Genomic DNA, 17,959 nt, shown 5'->3' on the forward strand with positions numbered 1-17,959 from the left:
CCCATTGCTAGGAGGTGTCTGGGGCCACATTTGAACCCAAGATCTCCCGTTTCTGGGTCTCGCTTTTTATCCAGTCACCTAGCTGCCCCTGCATTTCCTTATTTTAGATTTTAGGAAGCCGAGGTTTATCCAAGTCAGCTACTGAGCTCCAAGAGGCTAATGGCCTGTTAAGCCTTGCCAAGGGTTTGGGTAATGGGTCTTCAAGACCGCATAACGGAACAGCAGGTCGCATAGTCTGTCGGATAGGGAATTAGCAGCAGAAGGGAGACCAATTCGGGACTTTATGAAAAGTTTCTGATTAAAAGCCTCCGTTAAGCGGTTCCCCTCCTTCCGCTTCGGTCCGAGAACAAACGTTCCACCTCCCACAAAGATCCCACCCTGTGACCCAACAACGAACTAATAGAGTTACTGGCATCACGTGACTCCAGGCTTTCCGGCCCTAAGAGAGCATAAGTGAGGCCTCTTGCCTATCCTAAGCTCCGCCCCTCTGACGAAACCCACTGTTTCTGTTTCCGTTTCCGTAGCTTTTCGGTGCTACAGGATTCTGTGTCCGGGCCGGGGGGAGGGGTACGGAGTGGGGTGCCTTCGGCGGTCACCCACGAGTCTAGAATTGACACTTCCCACTCTTTTCTTTCCCCCCGGTTCTCCAGGCCTGTGCTTCCTCATTTCCGCTCCCCGAGAATCATGAGTTTCCCTGGGCAGCAGCAACTGCCGCCGCAGGACCAGGCCCCGCCGGAGCCGCGGTCCCTCGGTCTGGGCTTGGGGCCGCCCGCAGTGAGTACGTATGGCGGAGCGGAGGGGCAGTGGAGCCTGGAGGGCGCGGCGACTGGATCCTGGGTCTAGGTGCCTCCAAATCCTGCGTGATGTGTGGGGTAGAGGGCGCAGCGTAAACCAGCTTCCGAGCTGTGTTGGGATCTCGTTCAACTTCATCATTTTATGGATGAGGAAACTGAGGCCCAGAAATGCCTAGTCTGAGGTCACTTGGGTAATGATTGTCAGGAATGGGGATTGAAGACCAGGCACTCTTGACTGAAAGTCACTGCTTTCCCTGCTAACGAGTTTACAGGTTTTCCTCTCCCGTTTATTTTGAGTTGCTCGAAGTCTGTTGTAGAAAGTCACACTGCTTTTGACATCTTGAAGATCTCTTTGGCTTCATCACCTGAGCCTTCTGGCATGAGCCAGGTTTACTGTGTCTGAATCTAGAGCTCAATTAAACACTACTAACCCTCCAAAAACAACCATCTCAACAGATTTAATTTGCCTAATCCCAGTTAGGCCTTCATTGTTGTGTGGCAAGTCTTTTTGTAATTTTAGATTTTATTTTTTTCATCATGAACTTTATAAATATCAACAAATGTATATTTCCATATAACTGTATAAAGAACCCCAAAATAATCTATATGAAATCAATCTGTTAAGTATAGGTTTTTTTAAAAAAAGGAATATACTGAATTTAACAATAGTGTCACTACTACCTTGCTTGTTCAAGTTCCCTTCAGAACTCATTTGCTCTCCTTTGTATTTTTTTTTTTAGGTTTCATTGACTCCTTGACAATCTTTTATAGCACTCTCAATACACATGGACTTTCCAACAACTACCCTTTCCCAAAAAAAACATTCTTCCTCGTTTGGATCAAAATGGGCACACTAAACAAATTCACTCATTTTTTTCATTCCTTATTGACTCATGCTTTCCCCAGCAACTATTCCAAAGCTCCCTATTTCTCAGATCTCTTATGGCACTCCTTCCTACTCTTCTCTCATTGGAGGACCTTGCTTCTTACTTTCCTAAGAAAATAGGTCATCTATCCTGAACTGCCTTCTCTCCTAATTTTCCCATATTCCATTCTCTGACAAAGGGTGAGTTTTTTGGCCAATCTCTACTTTTTACTTCATCTCCTTATCTCTTCTGGCACCTTGCTGCTTTGATCTTTCCTCTGTTTTCTCTCTTTGTACACTTCTGTATTGTCTTTAAGTATACCCTGATTTCCCATTCTTAACTGTTCATCTGATTTTGCTGATCCCTCCCCATCCCAAGTTATGGTCTTATACTTCTTTTTTACAGCAGAACTAGAAAGAATAGCAGAAAATCACTCTAATTCTTTACCACAAACTCACTTTTCAACCTTTTCCCTCTAGTTTCTTGACCCCTGCACTCTATTCAAATGGCTTCAAGGCTACAATCTCTTAACTGCTTTCCAATTTTTTTATCCTCTAGTTTTTGACACTCTTCATCTCTTAAACACACTCTTCCTTTGGCTTTCTTGACATTGCTTTTTTGTTAGTTTCATCCTCACTCTCTGGCTATTTGCTAGATCATCATCATCATCATCATCATCATCATCATCAGTCATCTGAATCTTGCCCACTAAGCATAGATGTCCCCCAAAATAATGTCTTGGATCCTCTCTATAGATAATTTCCAATTCTCAATCCCTTCCCTCTCTCCCAAGCTTCATTTGTATATCCCTAATGTTCGTTCCCCCTTTTTTTCCTAAACCCTTACTAAGTTTTGGTTTCTTTACTTACCTTACTAAGTTTCTTTACAAACCTTACTAAGGTTTGGTACTAAGTTTCCAAAACAGAAGAGTGGTAAGGGCCAGGCAATTAGGGGTAAGTGACTTGCCCAGGGTCATGCAGGTAGGAAGTATCTGAGGCCAGATTTGAACCAGGTCCTCCTGACTCCAAGCCTGGCACTATATCCATTGAGCCACCTAACTGCCTCTCAATTTTCTCTTGACTATTTCTTTTATGTCCAGCTATCACCTCAAAGTTAATATGACCCAAACCAAATCTTTCATTTTCTACTCTTCTGACTTCTCAAAGCCTGTCACTTCTCATTTCTGTCTCAAAATAATACTCTCATAATTATCTCTTAAGCAAGATCTGTAGCTTCTGTTTCTTCCTTACTGTCTTTGGCATCCATCCCTTGCTTTCTGTTTTTACTCTCATCTACCTAATTCAGGCCTTTATTACCTCTTGCAAGGATTTCAGGTCTCTATCCATCCTCCATCTGACATCTAGTATTTCTAAAGCATAAGTGCTCTTGTTCATAAAGTTAGTTCCCAATAGCCAAATTTGGATAATGTATGAATTCCATAGTTTAAGATTTAAAGTCCTCAGCCAGTCTTTGTTAGACTTTTTCTGATTGTCTTATATGTAGCCTAGACTTCAGACCAACTGGACTGCTTTCTCTTCCCTGGACCCAGCTTAGCTTTTCTAGTCATTCCTAGGTCAATAAAAGAGAAATTAAATTGCTAAGTATCAGAGAAAGCCTCATGGAATTTGTCTTGGTACATAAGCTTGATCTGGAAGGATTTTATAAGAAGTTGGGAAAAGGAGAAAGAAAGAGTAGGAGTATATTCTAGGTGTGAAGGGTTGTATGAGCAAAATGGAAAGGGACATAAATTCAAGACCATTAAGTAGTGGTCTAGTTTGGCTGGAACCAAGAATGTTTTGAAGGGGTATGGCGAGGGATCAGGTTAAAAAGATAAGTTAGAATCGTTGTGAAGGCTGCTGGTGGAGTTGTGAATTGGTCCAACCATTCTGGAGGGCTATTTGAAACTATGCACAAAGGGCTTTAAATGAATGCCTGCCCTTTGATCCAGCCATAACACTGCTGGGTTTGTACCCCAAAGAGATAATAAGAAAAAAGACTCGTACAAAAATATATATAGCCACACTCTGGTGGCAAAAAATTGGAAATGAGAGGTATGTTCATCAATTGGGGAATGGCTGAATAAATTGTGGTATATGTTGGTGATGGAATATTATTGTGCTGAAAGGAATAAAGAAATGGAGGAATTCCATGTGAACTGGAATGACCTCCAAGAACTGATGCAGAGTGAAAGGAGCAGAACTAGAAGAACATTATACACAGAGACTGATACATCACAGCACAATCAAATGTAATCAAATGGTCTTTTCTACCAGTAGCAATGCAATGACCCAAGACAGTCTTGAGGAATATAGGAAAAAAACACTATCCACATTCAGAGAAAGAACTGTGGAACCAGAAATACATTAGACAACTATATGATTGACCATGTAGTGCGATAGTGATGTGATTAGGGTTTTGATGTTAAAGAATTGCTCTACTGCAAATATGAATAACATGGAAATAGGTTTTGAATTAGTTTACCATGTGATCAGGAATCTATATGTTTGCAGGATTCACAAATTTAACATTTAGTTTCAATTACAACTATTAATTTAAGCCTAACATGACATCTAGTGCTAGTCATTTATACATTATCTGCTGACAGATGATCAGGCCCCAATTTTCAGTTGTGCTTACTTGCTAATTAATTAGGTGAACTTTTTTCTCCAAAAAACCCAAATGGGTTCCACATTAGGGTTAGGTAATCCACATTTTTCCTATTCCAAGGTTGTACACTTGGGTACACTACATTTTAAGGTTTTAAACCAACCTTAGAGATTTTTAAGCAGGGATGTGACATTAACCAGAACTATGCATTGAATATGGATTAGTCTAATGGACTTAATATAGAATGAATTAGAAAGACTGCATCTTGGAGTCAGGAAGAGAACTGGCATTTATATAGTACCCACTATATGCCAGGCACTGTGCTAAAGCACTTTGCAAATATTATTTCATTTGATCCTTAACAGACCTTTGAGATAGTAGTGGTCCCCATTTTACAGTTGAAGAAACTGAGGCAAACAAGAATTTAATGACTTGTCCAGGGTTACACAGCTAGTAAGTGTCTAAAACCTGATTCAAACTCAGGTCTTCTTGATTCCAATGAACTATTAGACTATTAAACTAGTCTTCATAAAAGGCAATTTTGATTTGAACTATGGTGGAAATGAGAAAGAGAAGGCAGATGGTAGAAACAACACTTAAAGAATGTATAGGTTCTAAGGAGCTTGAGTAATAATGCTATTTACTATGAAGAGAAATAGTAATATTAGAAAGGGCAAGTTTTGGGGAAAAGATAATGAGTTCTTATAGAAATGTTGAGTTTGATGTACTCATACAATATTTTGTAGACATTTGGAACTATTTTCAGTCTGCCCTATTTAGGAATAGCTGTTCTACGTGACTTGTGATAAGATTTGTGAAATGCTGTGGATTTTTTTTTTCAATTTTCATATGCTTGAATGCCTATCATGTGCATAATATACCTAACACTTTTTTAGGAGTTTTTGGTGATACCAAAAGAAAAAAAGACATGGTTTTATGTGCCAAGGAATATTTATAATCTAGTTGGAGAAACAAGGCAGTTGGTGGCATAGTGGATAGAATTCAGCCTTGGAGTCAGGAAGACTTATTTTCCTATATTTAAATCTGGTCTCACTAGCCATGTGACCTCAGACAAGTTCCTTAACCCTATTTGCCTCGGTTTCCTCATCGGTAAAATGAGCTGGAAAAGGAAATAGCAAACTACTCTAGTATCTTTGCAAAGAAAACTCCAAATGGGGTCAGGAAGTGACTGAAATGATTGAACAACAGTTGGACAAACAACATTAATATGGGGCAATGCATTAAGTGTTCTATTTTAAAGATTGCTTTCATTTGATGGGGACAAGGTTTTTTAAAATGTTAAAAATCCAAAAGAAAGAATTAGAATATTTTCCTATTTGTTCAACTTTATACTGTTACCACCCTTTTGTTGATTCTCAGCTAGAAAACTCAGTGAAGTCCAAGAGAAAGGGCACTGGCTCTGGAGTAAGGGCATTTGGATTCAAATTCTCTAATCCTGATTACCTGTATGATATTGGGCAGATCACTTAACTTCCCTGAGCCTTAGTTTTCTATATTTGCAAAATGAGCAAGTTTGACTAGGTGGCCTTTAAATCTACTAAGATATGTGAAATCTAAAACACCTGAAAATACTTTCTAAAATTATATTTTTGTTTTATTAGCTCGTCATCCTATAGTCAAGTAAACAAGCATTTATTAAATGCTGAAAAAAGAAATATATATTACTTTACATTGCCTTAAAAAATGTAACCATAATATTTTATTCTGGTTGTAAAGTTAAGACTTAGCCTTTTTTTAAAAAAGTCTTTTCAATTTTCCCCCTTAATTACTTGTAAAAACAATTTTAAACTTTTTAAAATTTTGAGTTCCAAATTCAATCCTTCCCTCTCACTTTGCCTCCCCTTCCCCCCTCCCGTCCTGATATAGATTTTATATGGACTATCATGTAAAACATTTTTCCATATTAGACACATTAGACATAAAACAAGAGTTTTAATAGCTTCTTCAATATGTTCTTGCTTGGGTCATAGGTTCTGGCGATGCTTCTCCAGACGAAGGGTTAATGGAAGACTTGACAGTTGAAAATAAAGCTCTGGAACAACTAGCACAAGGATTACTCTCTCATTATTTACCAGACTTGGAGAGATCAAAACAAGCCCTCCAGGAGCTCACGTAAGCAAACCAGAAATTGTCATATAGGCTCATTTCTTCATTGAGACCCCATGCTTTTTTTTTTCTGAGAAGAGCAGTGGAATGGAAATCATGAGGTTTGAGTTTGATATAATAAACTTTACCATGTATTTTATCACACTTAGTTTTGATTACTTCTAATGCTTTAGCAAGTAGAAGTGGTAATAGAAGAGTATTTTATAACTTAACTGCAAAAAGTTAATGTCCATAGGTTCCCCCCCCCCTCCCATTTTAGGCACAAGTAGAATCTGGAATTGCAGTTACCATTTATTATTTTATGAAATAGTCCATTTGCATATTTAATGGTAATTTTTGTATAAGCTTGTGTTTTAGAATAGTGTTTAAGAAAATGCCCCATGATATTTTTACTTGAGAAGACAGAAATTTTTTCCCTAGATTCAATAAATACCTTGCTTTTAAAAAGAATGGCGGGGGGGGGGGAGGGGGGGGGAGCAGCAGGGTAGTTCAGTGGATTGAGAGCCAGGCCTAGAGATCCTGGGTTCAAATTTGACTTCAGACACTTCCCAGCTGCATGATCCTGGACAAGTCACTCAACCCCCATTTCCTAGCCCTTATTGCTCTTCTGCCTTGGAACCAATACACAGTATTAATTCCAAGACAAAAGGTAAGGATTTAAAAAAAAAAAGAGAATGAGATATGGGAAAGTGTGGGCATTGTCTACACACCTACAGCTAAGGACAATAATTCTCATGTAGAAATCAGACTTAGTCACTGTTTCTTCAGGAGGATAAAAACATAGAGCTTGAAATCTTTCCACTCTTTGTTTCTTAGAGTGGGAAGCAAAAATATGTCTAGGGACTGCTGCAAGGTGATTTACCTTAAAACTCAGTTAAGAAGTGATAGTTATTCCATGAACAGGTTATCAGGTCCATACACCTGTTCATATTCCTTAAATCATACCACCAGCCAATGCTTTTGTAGCCTTTACATTTGAATTATGATCAACTATGAATCAATAGTGATTTTTGAAGAGCAAAAAAAAAGTGGAACTTTTTTGTGACTAAATACTATAATTAACAAACTAGTGAGTTTGTTTACCCAGTAACACAGAATATGGTTTCTAATCTCTAATAAGAGTGTTCAGTAAAATTTTGGAGCTACCCAGCCTCAGGTGACTGATTCATACTGTGGGCGGAAAGCATTTGTTGTCCAGAGGGGCCGTTTTTTTTTTCCCCAAAGTCGAAGAAAATGCTTTTTGTGATTCTAAGTACTCTTATATTGCAATAAGGGCTAGATATTTGTTTTAAGCTCACAGATGAAGGGAACCCAGAATATGTTATAACTTGGGAAGGGTAATGAATAAAATCCCTTTATGTTTTTGAAAATGGATAAAATATATCTATTTTTCTAGCATTTTTTTTTTTAGTATTTGAGGGGTCTTTGTTAACCTTCTCTAATACTTAATTTATAATAACCTCACTCTTTTTCTTGGGTGCCCAAAATACTCTTTAAATGGTCAAACCATATAATTTGCTGAATAATAGTTACTTTGTTTTTTGAGAGTTAAGAAACAGTAAATAAATGCTGTACTCGGAATCTTTCTGACTCTTCACAGATTTCTTTGCTGATAGTTGTTTTGTAGAAAGAGCACTAGTTCAGAAATTGGGAGTTGGGAGGGTTTAATTTTTGGTCCTTGCCACTCACTTTGTGAATTTGCACAAGTCAATTAAGCCTTTTGGGCCTTTGTGCTTTCATCTTCAAATGAAGGATTTAGATTAGATGATCTCTATCCAAGGCACCTTCTTCCAGCTTTATAATTCTGTGATACTGAATAGCCCTTGTGGCTTAGTAGAAATTGATGGTCTCTTTATTTTGTTACTTACACAGGGTAAAAGGTCCCAGGAATGAAGTGTGATCATTTTACTACTTGACAAAGCCTTTTATTTGCTTATAGGCATTTATGAATTGTGATTTCTGCCTTTAGGTTTATTTTTGAAATCTGTGGGGCAAGATTTTGTGCTTTGGAGATTAATTTTTCTAATGGTTTCTATAGTCATTCTAGATTTTTAGGTTGCCTAGGTAAGCCAGCTTATCTGGTTTTGCCACATCCCCAGGTTTTTCCTCTTCTGAGGTCAGTAAATAGAGCAGATTGTAGGGGGTCAGGTGAGTTTCTGACCTATAGGGTATGCTGGCTATGTGGGAGAATAGAGAATTTGTAAACCTCTATTCAGGCTTATCTTTTATTTTTTCCAGATTGTTTTTATATTTAATATAGTTTTATAAATAATCACTCTACTAATGATCAGGTAGCTACTCAGAGAGAATGCATTATTTCTCAGGACCCAGAGGTCATTTGGAGATAACAAGAATGTGAGTGTATTGAGTATCACACCAATTATTGGAAGCTTCTCTCTTGCTTTTTGTTTCTTTGCCATATCTAGCCCCCCCATGAAGTATGCCTCACCTTGTTTGATGAAAGGAAGAGGGAGAAATGGAATGATTGGAGTATGGCACCTTATATTTTTTCCCCTGAAAAATTTAAAGAATATTTTATACAACCAGATGGCCTCAGTGCCCTGGACCTCTTAGATTTCTAACTCAGATTACAAAGTGTAGTGAGGTCAAATGAAAGAGAGTTTGACACTTTTTTTTTTTTGCCAGATAGATTTAGAATCACCATTCTGAGAGATCAATGGGCTTAAAATTTATCTAGTCTGATTATCCCTTCCATCTCCATTCCTACTTTTTTTTTTTTTAAAATACAGAAACCTAAGGTTTATCCATGGTCACCTGGCTGACTAGTGGTAGAATCAAGATTTCTTGGTTCCTTGTCTCTTTGTCTCTGCCCCCCCCCCTCACCCCCCCGTTTCTCTCTGTCTCTGTCTCCCTCCCTCCCCCCTCTTTCCCTCCTTCCTTCCCTTGCCCTCCCTCCAAATGGAGGTTAAGTGACTTGATGCTAGGGAGTGTCTGCAGCCAGATTTGAAATTAGGACCTCCCATCTCTAGACCTAGCTCTCAATCCACCCAGTTACACTTGTGCAACTTCTTTTAATTCCCATTTTTCCATATGTAAAATAGGAAATTTCCCTATATTTGCCTTTGTAAGATGTATTAAAAAGAAGTGTGTAAAGCACTTAAAATCTTGATGAAAGAGGCTCAGAAATACAATTTCTTTTTGATTCTCAGTGTATGGAGAAAAGATAATGATGCACTACCTTTAAATTCTTAAATTTTCTATGATGGGGTCTAAAAACTAGAGTTAGGCATTGACACTATCATCAGCTTTCTGTTTATTTTTAAAACCCTTACCTTTAAAAACCCAACCTAGCTTCCCTCTGTTTTTTTTTACTGACAAAATGAACTTGGAAAAGATGAAATTCTTTCAAGACTTGTTCTCATACTCTTCCAGTTTAATTCCAAGCTCATAGCATAAAACTTGAAACTACTTGAAAATTGAACTGTTAAATTAATATAGAATTTTAGATGATTTTATTTTAATCCAGGATATGTAAGCCTCATCTTAGCTATTTGCTTTTGTTTCAGACAGAACCAAGTGGTACTACTAGATACACTAGAGCAAGAGATTTCAAAATTCAAAGAATGCCATTCTATTTTGGATATTAATGCTTTGGTAAGTGCTCTATGAATGTGTTTTAATAATGTTATATTTTAATGTTAGCTGAATCAGTTTTTCCAGCCTAGCATTGTTTAAGTGCGTTCTCCAAATTTTTCTGTACCTTTTAAAAATTCAGAAATGAGATTTTCACAAAACCTCTTAAATGAGAATATAACCAGGTTTGTGAATATGACAAAGTATCTTTCAAAATATTAATATTGTCAGAGAATGAAGTTTCTTTGGAAGCTTAAAAGTAGGTATTTCTAACAATTAGGGGTACCTGAGGAGATAATGGATTTTTCTTGGTGGTATTAAAAAAAAAACAATTATCTCTGGTGAATGTGTCGTACATAGTGTAATTCTATTTCCAGTATGGGGTTGGAGTAGATGGTTCTTGAGGTCTGTTTTCAAACTGAAATTCTAAGATTCTGTGAAGAAAAACTTATTTTTGAGAGGGTAGAACAAATCTGTTTGTTTATACTTCTCATACATATAAGAGAGAACTTGGGGGGGGATGGGAGGAGAGTGATTTGTAGCTATATTTTCTTCATTCTGGAAGGAAAGACCATATATATGGGAGTTCTAAAAGTCTTATTACCATTTTAGCTTTAATAATTTTAATAATTTAAGATGACACTCTAAAGCTTTTGGAACACCTAGTATAAAATTTAGCTGTTGGTTCTATCTTTCAATACATGTGGACAGTCAAATTTTATACCAAAAGAATTATATATTTTTGGAAGGAGTAACTAAACTGAAGGCCATATAAAAAAAGAATTTAAAAGCCTTTTTGCCACCTCTAGGAGAAAGTTCCATGGAGATTTGTCTGTAGTGTCCATAAAAAAAAGGTATAATATAGTAGTGATTACACATTCTTGAATCAATAGTTTAAAAGTTAGTTTAGACCTAGAAAAGTGTACCTCTAAACTGATTAACATAAAGTATAACATCATGATGGCATAAATCATTGAACCAGGAGTTAGAAGACCAGAAATCTAGCTCAGAGTTATCTAGTACTTACCTATAACTTTGGACAAATTATTAATCCTCTCTGAACTACAGTTTCCTCATCTAATAAAGGAAGGGTTGAACAACTAAGTGGTTTTTTAGAGCCCTTCCAGCTCAAAAATTTCATGACACAGTGTAATAACTATAGTAGATTTCATAGAAGAAAAGATATGGAACTAGTCAAGTCTGACTAATGATAACAGTTTCAGGAATTTAAGAGAAGAATGAGTGAGAGTACCCCATGTAGAGATTCCTTTTTGGGTGGGTTCCAGTGCTTTCATGCCCTTCCAACTGTTAAAGTTTCCAATTCTTTTATTTAAAGCCTACCTTTTCAGATATAATTCATATTATTTTTCCTTTATGCACTCAGCGTTCCAGCCAAATTCTCCAACCTTGGTATCCCATCTCTGCACCTTTGCACTAGCTGTCCTCCCCTAGAATGTGTTTCTTTACTTCTTTTCAAAGGATTCTACCTTAGATTCTGTGAAGTGAAGGCTCAGCTCAGCTCAGTTCAAGTGCTACTTCCTACTTATTTATAGTGATTTTTCAAATTCCCTTATGTTTACCTATTAGTATTTATACATGTTTTCCTGATTTCCCACTTTTCTAATGACCACTTGGAATATAGTTCTTGGAGGGCAGGATTGTTTCATATCTTTGAGTCCCAGGAACCTAGAGCAGTGCCTTGTACCTAGTACATGCTTAATAAATTTTTGTTGAATTGAATTTTTACATATTGTTGAATTTAACTATTGGGAGTCGATCCCTCACTCCCCACCCTCCCCCCAACAATTTACTTTGAAATAAATTGTCTTTCTAAAGATATCTTACTTTCTGAAATATATTTACATAGGTTTCTTTAGTTGTATTCAGCAGACATTTGGTGCATAGTAGGCTGTCAGGATGCTTTATATCCCTTCCTACATGCAAACAGTAGATGTAATGAAGAGGCAGATAGAATATAGTGTCTTGGGCCTGAAGGAATAGGATGTTCTTCTCTTTTTTTTTGTTCAGAGGTTAATGCTACAGCCTTACATATAATCTTTGTTGAGAAACAAGAAACAAGAAAAACCTTGGGCTCTTAGCTAAGAACTGAAAATTAGAGTGCCGAGTTCTGTTTATCTGCACATAGAATTACAATATGTCATTAGTTTAATTTATATGACTTGAAGAAAATCCCTTCTAAAGTATATCCAAGTGTTAGGGATTTTTCTCTCACATCCATCCTGAATATCTGTGTGATATTAACCCTTTGCTTCTGATTCTGCCCTGCAGGGCCAAGGAGAACAAAAGTCATTCTTCCACATGGCAGCCCTTCAAATACTTGAAGATAGCTATTGTGTACAAATCTCTTCAGTCCTTGAGCAGTCATTGGGGCATGATCATTATTTTGGGAGATACTCCCTCTGGTGTATCAATGTCTTTCAAAAATGCAGCATCCAAAGCAAAACATTGTTCCATTTGTGGTCTGATCAAGGCAGGGTGACAATCACTTCCTTTGTTCCTTAATAGCATGTTTTTCTTAATGTGACCTGAGATTGCTTTAACTTTTTTGGTCACCATATCTGTGTGTGCACTCAAATACAGTAAAAACTTGCAGATCCCTCGCTAGACCCTACTAAATCTTTTTTAGATGAGTTGTTGTCTAGCCAATCCTTCTGATCTAGTAATGAAAATTTGATATTTTAATTTTGAAACCAAGTTAAGTTAAGTCTCCATATTTAGATTTTATTTTTAGTAGATTTGGACCATTGTTTTAGCTTGTTGAAACATTTTTGTTTTCTGTCATTTTGTGTTTGCCATCCCTCCTAATGATTACATTTGCAGTTTTGATAATCTTGCTATCCATGCATTAATGCGTTCTGGAAATAGCATTGACTCTGATGTCAGAAATCTGCTTACTACCTATATGACACAGCAAATCACTTAAACCTTTTGCGTCTCAATTTCCTCATCTGTAAAATAAGTGGGTTGGACCAGAGGAGCTCTGAAATCCCTTTAAGTTTTCAATCTGTGATCTTACTCCTTTATCCAAGTCATTAGTTAAAATATTAAATAATACTAGCTTCTCTACATTCCTGGGGCACTCCTCCCGAGACTTTTCTTCCAAGTTTACATTGAACCATAAATGTGTACTCTTATAAGATCTGAGTTGAATACAAGATTAGAAGGTTAAAGTTGCCATTTCTGGCTCTTTTTAGTTGGACTACTTTCTTGACTACCAAGTCTTTCCTTTTCTTCTTTCTCCTTCATTCTTTCTGAGGGAGAATTGTGTTTTTCTTCACCTAGACTTACATTACTTATTTTTCTTTTAAGTTGGGATCCTTCTTTTTAGGAAATTCATGTTGGAGACTATCCAGGAAAAAGCTTTTCTATGGACACACTCAGCTTCTTGATTATACCTCAAGAATAATATTGGGTCTACACAGAGGAAGGAAGGCCTACTCTCATTCAGTATATCCTGGTGTTTTTTTTTTTGTTATTGAATAGTGGGTAATAAGATGAGGCAGCACTTATTCAAGGTTCATAACTTAGTTCTTATTGTCAGGCATATTTAAATGCCTAATTTAATAACCTTTAAGGCTCTTGACTTATAGCCAATGCAGTGGAGGCATGAATTTAAAAAGCTTTTGGCTTCTTCTGAATATAGTAGCAACTGATAGCACTTGGATGATCTTATTGCAACTTTAGTCCCATATAGGATACCCATTTGTCAAGTGATTAATTGTATAGCAGATTTTACATTTTAAAATGTTCTTTTCATTACATAGTAGGCATTCTTTTTATTGTATACCAGTGCCATCACTTTTCTCCCTCCTCCCAGCAAAGGTTGTTAAAGTGTTGCATGTAGCTTTTAAATGTAATTTGTAGAGAGTAATTAAAGTATGAAAATAATGGATTATAAAATCAGTCAAATTTAGGAAGAATTATTCAGGATTTAGATCACAAATTTGTTTGTCTATTCCATGGTTTTAAAAAAAATATATTTATATATTCAAAGGAATTTTAAACTTGAATCATAATTTAGTTTTTCCTGTTTTAAGTTTACAGAAGCTAAATTCTATCACAACAAGTTAGTGAATATAAGAAAAGAGATGCTGATGCTTCATGAAAAGACCTCAAAATTAAAAGTGAGTTGAATAACTTTCTGATATATTTTAATTAGTAGAGAGGTTTAATGCTCTGTTTTCCTTTTTTTATTGATGGCTGCTAGAAATGAGCTTTTAGGACCATACCTTTTCTTCATATTACATTTTGAAAGAACTGAAAGTGGTAATTTTATTTATGTAATATTACATAAAATTTATTGATGCTATTAATATATTTTTCAAAGGCAATAAGCACTTTGGGTATGAATTACTAGACACTTACATTAATAAGAGTGTTGATGGGTTTTAGAAGTCATCCCATACTCTCATGTAGTTTTTTCTAGGTACTCCATTCAACTGAGACATGGAAAGCAACAAATTCTTTAGGTATCAAGAATCATTAGAAGATATGGAAATTGGGGTTTATTTTAGATTACATGAAACAAACAAAAAAGATTACATGAAACAATTGAATGTATGCAAAAAATAAAGTCTAAATGTGAAGAAGCAACATGGTATAGCTTGTATGGGTAGCAAAAAGACCCGATTCTTATCATCAGATTTCCACTCTTAACACATACTGTCTTTGTAACCCTGGACACGTCTCAGTGTCCAAGATGATTGGTGTTTCAGCGCAGGTGCTGACTTTTCGCTAGGAGTTTGTCAGGCCGATGAAGTCATAGGCCCTGATCCCCTCTGCCTCCGCTAAGGATATAAGTATATAAACCTTGGTATAGTTCTTGATTTTGTTTCTTTTCTGATCTAGAAAAGAGCTCTAAAGCTCCAACAGAAGAGACAGAAAGAAGAATTGGAGAGGGAACAACAACGAGAAAAAGAATTTGAAAGAGAGAAACAATTAACTGCTAAACCAGCGAAAAGGACATAAAAAACTAAGCAACAGTCATCTTGTCCATGTACATATGTTTATTTTTATATGTATATATGTGTATGTGTGTACATACTGGTTTTTCCCTCCCTTGTTCCCACATTCTTTGGATTTAAGAGAGCTTGATTGGTAGGGTCAGTTTGATGTAGTGCCTTATGCCATTGTTCAGAGTTTTATGTTTTGCACTCATCGAATTACCGTATCTTCATTCTAGCCATTTAGGGTGCCAAGTTTTTCATTAGTTATTAAAATGTAAATTGGCCTTAATGTTATGTGATATTTATCTTTTTTCAGTTTAGCTTTTCTTATACTTTTACAAATCAGTTGGATTTTTGCCTTGACACATTTAATAACCATTGTTTGATTTCATCATTTGACAGATATTCAAAGCACCTACTTTGTACAGTGCCCTTAGGCTTAAAAAAAGTCAAGATCCTGTTACTGAATATGTACCAAATTTTAAATTAGATTCTCATTTTTTCCCAATGTCTTTGCTCTTTTTTGAGCCATCTAATGACTTCTCTACCCCATGATTAAATTGAGAGGGCCTCTTCCATTGATTTTATTAAGAAGAACTCTAATGATGTCACCATGCCAACTGCCTAACAATACACGCCATTAACAAGAGGTGCTTTGTAGAAAGCCCATGTGAAAAACTTGACACAGGAATAATGACATGATCTCAGTGACATCTTTGACATTGGAAAATGAGCAAAAGAAAAAGTTGTCTTTAGAGAACAGAGACTGTGTAGTTTTTCTTCTGTTTTCAGACTTTGTTTTCAATGATGTCAATTTGTTATGTCCTTATGTGCTTAAAGCATTACTTAATCTTTAAGCTTATCATATAGCTCCTGTGGTATTCTATGATTCTTGACCCTTCTTCACTTGCACATTTATGATATTTAGTAACAATTTTCAAGCACTGAAATGATAATCAAGTAGATTGGGATTCTTAATCTGCATTTCTTAACTTGCTGATCTATTCTCTAGTGCATCTTGTGACTTCCTATGTCTCTGGTTATTTTTTCATTCTTTGCTTTGCTTCATTTATAAAATGAAAATGATGTGTTGCCTACCCTTTTCATAGTGATGTAAAAGGTTCAAAAAAAGGTTGGTAAAGAAAGTTCTTTAAGCTCTTTTAAGAAAGACACACACATTTGGAAACTTAAACTTTTTTCAGAAAATTTTTGAATATATTGCAGGAAAATATTATGTGGGGAAAATTTTAGTTTCACTCTTTAAAATCCAGGGTGTGCATATCCCTCTTTTAACGTTAAGGGGTATTTGACAGTTGTCTAATCTCTATTATATAGGGAATGAACAGAAACCTAGGAGGGCATATAATTACAATATGTGTCTTTTCTAGTTCACATTACAATCTGCAGATATCTTTTTATTAATCTGGAATCTACCTCTGATCACATATCAGGCTAATACAAAAGGATAGTAAAATATTTGATTTTGGAAGAATGCTGAAAAATAGATTGATTAAAACATTGTGGTTGTTTTTCTTCTTAAATGAATGAATAATCATCACAGTATGCATTTACTTGACTTTAGACTTATGAATGTTAGTTTTACATGGCCAGATGTTGAAATCTATCTCCTGAAACTGCCTGGGCAGGATTTGGATAAATTAAAGGTTTGAAGAAACAATATCACAAAAATTTCTGTGTATAATTTGTTTTAATTTGGTAGAGTTGAGTGGTCTGAAATTTTTGAGCTAAATTATTCCATTGTGTGATCAGTTCTATTACTTGCCTGCTTTTTAAAAAAAAAGTTTTAAGACAACTCTTAATAGACAGTAAATTATCTTGAGAATTCTGGGTTGTATGAGTTACTCATTTAATTAGCCATATAAAGTAGATCATATGTTTTGTATGTATGACAAGACACTTCAGTGATTTAATTTTTTGCATTTCATAACTTAAGAGTAGCAAGTTGAAAAGCTGATATATAAGTACCAGCTATTTTTAGGTCAGACAGTAAATAAAAAACACAATTACTTAGTAATTGAAACAAACTTACAGATTTAGCTTTTTCAAAATTGAAGATAGCTCTTAAAGTATTCATAATATAAGTGTGTAAGAAATTGAAAGTTACTAATAGAAATTCATTTGGTACTGTATTGAACCCCAAACCAATAAACAATATAGCTTACTCCTTTGAATCTTTCCATATCCTACTTTAAAAAGAAATCATTGCCTTTGTTTTGAAACCATATCATGTATTTACTGAGGATAATTTTGCTTTAACTTGTGAAAATTTAAAAATATTGTCTTCCTAGCAGGTCCTATGTAGTTTATACAGACATTGAATGTAATTCAAGTTGTGCAGATACTGAGGGTTTTTTTTTTTTTGATGTTGTCAAAAGTTATTCCAGGTATACTTTGTTAGTCTGATTTTTGAGCTTATAAAACAGATATTTTTTACATGTTTAATAAAAAGTGGCTTATGAAATTATTTTATGTTTTATTTATTCAGTATACCAAACAGCAATCCAATAGTGCTCACAAACTGTAGTTCAGACAATATCTAATTCTCATATCCACACCACTCATAGCTTTTCTCCTCTTGGCTTTTTTCATTCATCAGTCTACCAAGAATGCTTTACAAAACCGTTCATGACATATCTTTCAAGAAGGTCATAGGATATTTTGTGAAACAAAATGATTTAGGCTACATCAATAGATTTTAGTGTTTGTACTTTTGAAGCTCTTCCATGTAATCCTAAAATGCTAAATAAGGAACCATTTGCTATCTCATAAAGGATACCTTTAGTAATGAAAACTTCAGGTGGAAGTATTCATAATGTACAGTGAGCAAAGTTTGGGAGTTGTGGCAGCAATAATGGGTTCTTACCTTGTTCTGCACAGTTTGATGGCAAATATAATCAACCTGATGAATTTGTGATGTTACCCGTTCCTCAGACTGTAAATATATCTGTGGTATATTTCAGGAAGCTTATAATGTCCAAATTTA

The 17,959-nt window shown here is 35.7% G+C and overlaps 1 protein-coding gene across 1 annotated transcript; it reads left to right on the forward strand.

Moving 5' to 3' along the window:
• The first annotated feature begins 459 nt into the window (after positions 1–459).
• Positions 460–17,440, forward strand: BLOC1S6 (biogenesis of lysosomal organelles complex 1 subunit 6). Its single transcript, XM_016427938.2, has 5 exons — positions 460–778; positions 6,259–6,400; positions 9,922–10,009; positions 14,047–14,133; positions 14,858–17,440. The coding sequence occupies exons 1-5, from the start codon at positions 685–687 to the stop codon at positions 14,975–14,977; spliced, it is 531 nt and encodes a 176-aa protein (XP_016283424.1). The 5' UTR covers positions 460–684; the 3' UTR covers positions 14,978–17,440.
• The last annotated feature ends 519 nt before the right edge of the window (positions 17,441–17,959 follow it).

The sequence above is a fragment of the Monodelphis domestica genome, chromosome 1 (assembly GCF_027887165.1).
Source record: "Monodelphis domestica isolate mMonDom1 chromosome 1, mMonDom1.pri, whole genome shotgun sequence".
Classification (NCBI taxonomy): Eukaryota; Metazoa; Chordata; class Mammalia; order Didelphimorphia; family Didelphidae; genus Monodelphis; species Monodelphis domestica.

Coding starts and splice junctions, on each gene's coding strand:
- BLOC1S6 (XM_016427938.2), top strand. CDS start 685: ATGAGTTTCCCTGGGCAGCAGCAACTGCCGCCGCAGGACCAGGCCCCG. Junction 10,010..14,046: donor TTTTGGATATTAATGCTTTG/GTAAGTGCTCTA, acceptor TCCTGTTTTAAG/TTTACAGAAGCTAAATTCTA. Junction 14,134..14,857: donor AAAAGACCTCAAAATTAAAA/GTGAGTTGAATA, acceptor TTTCTGATCTAG/AAAAGAGCTCTAAAGCTCCA.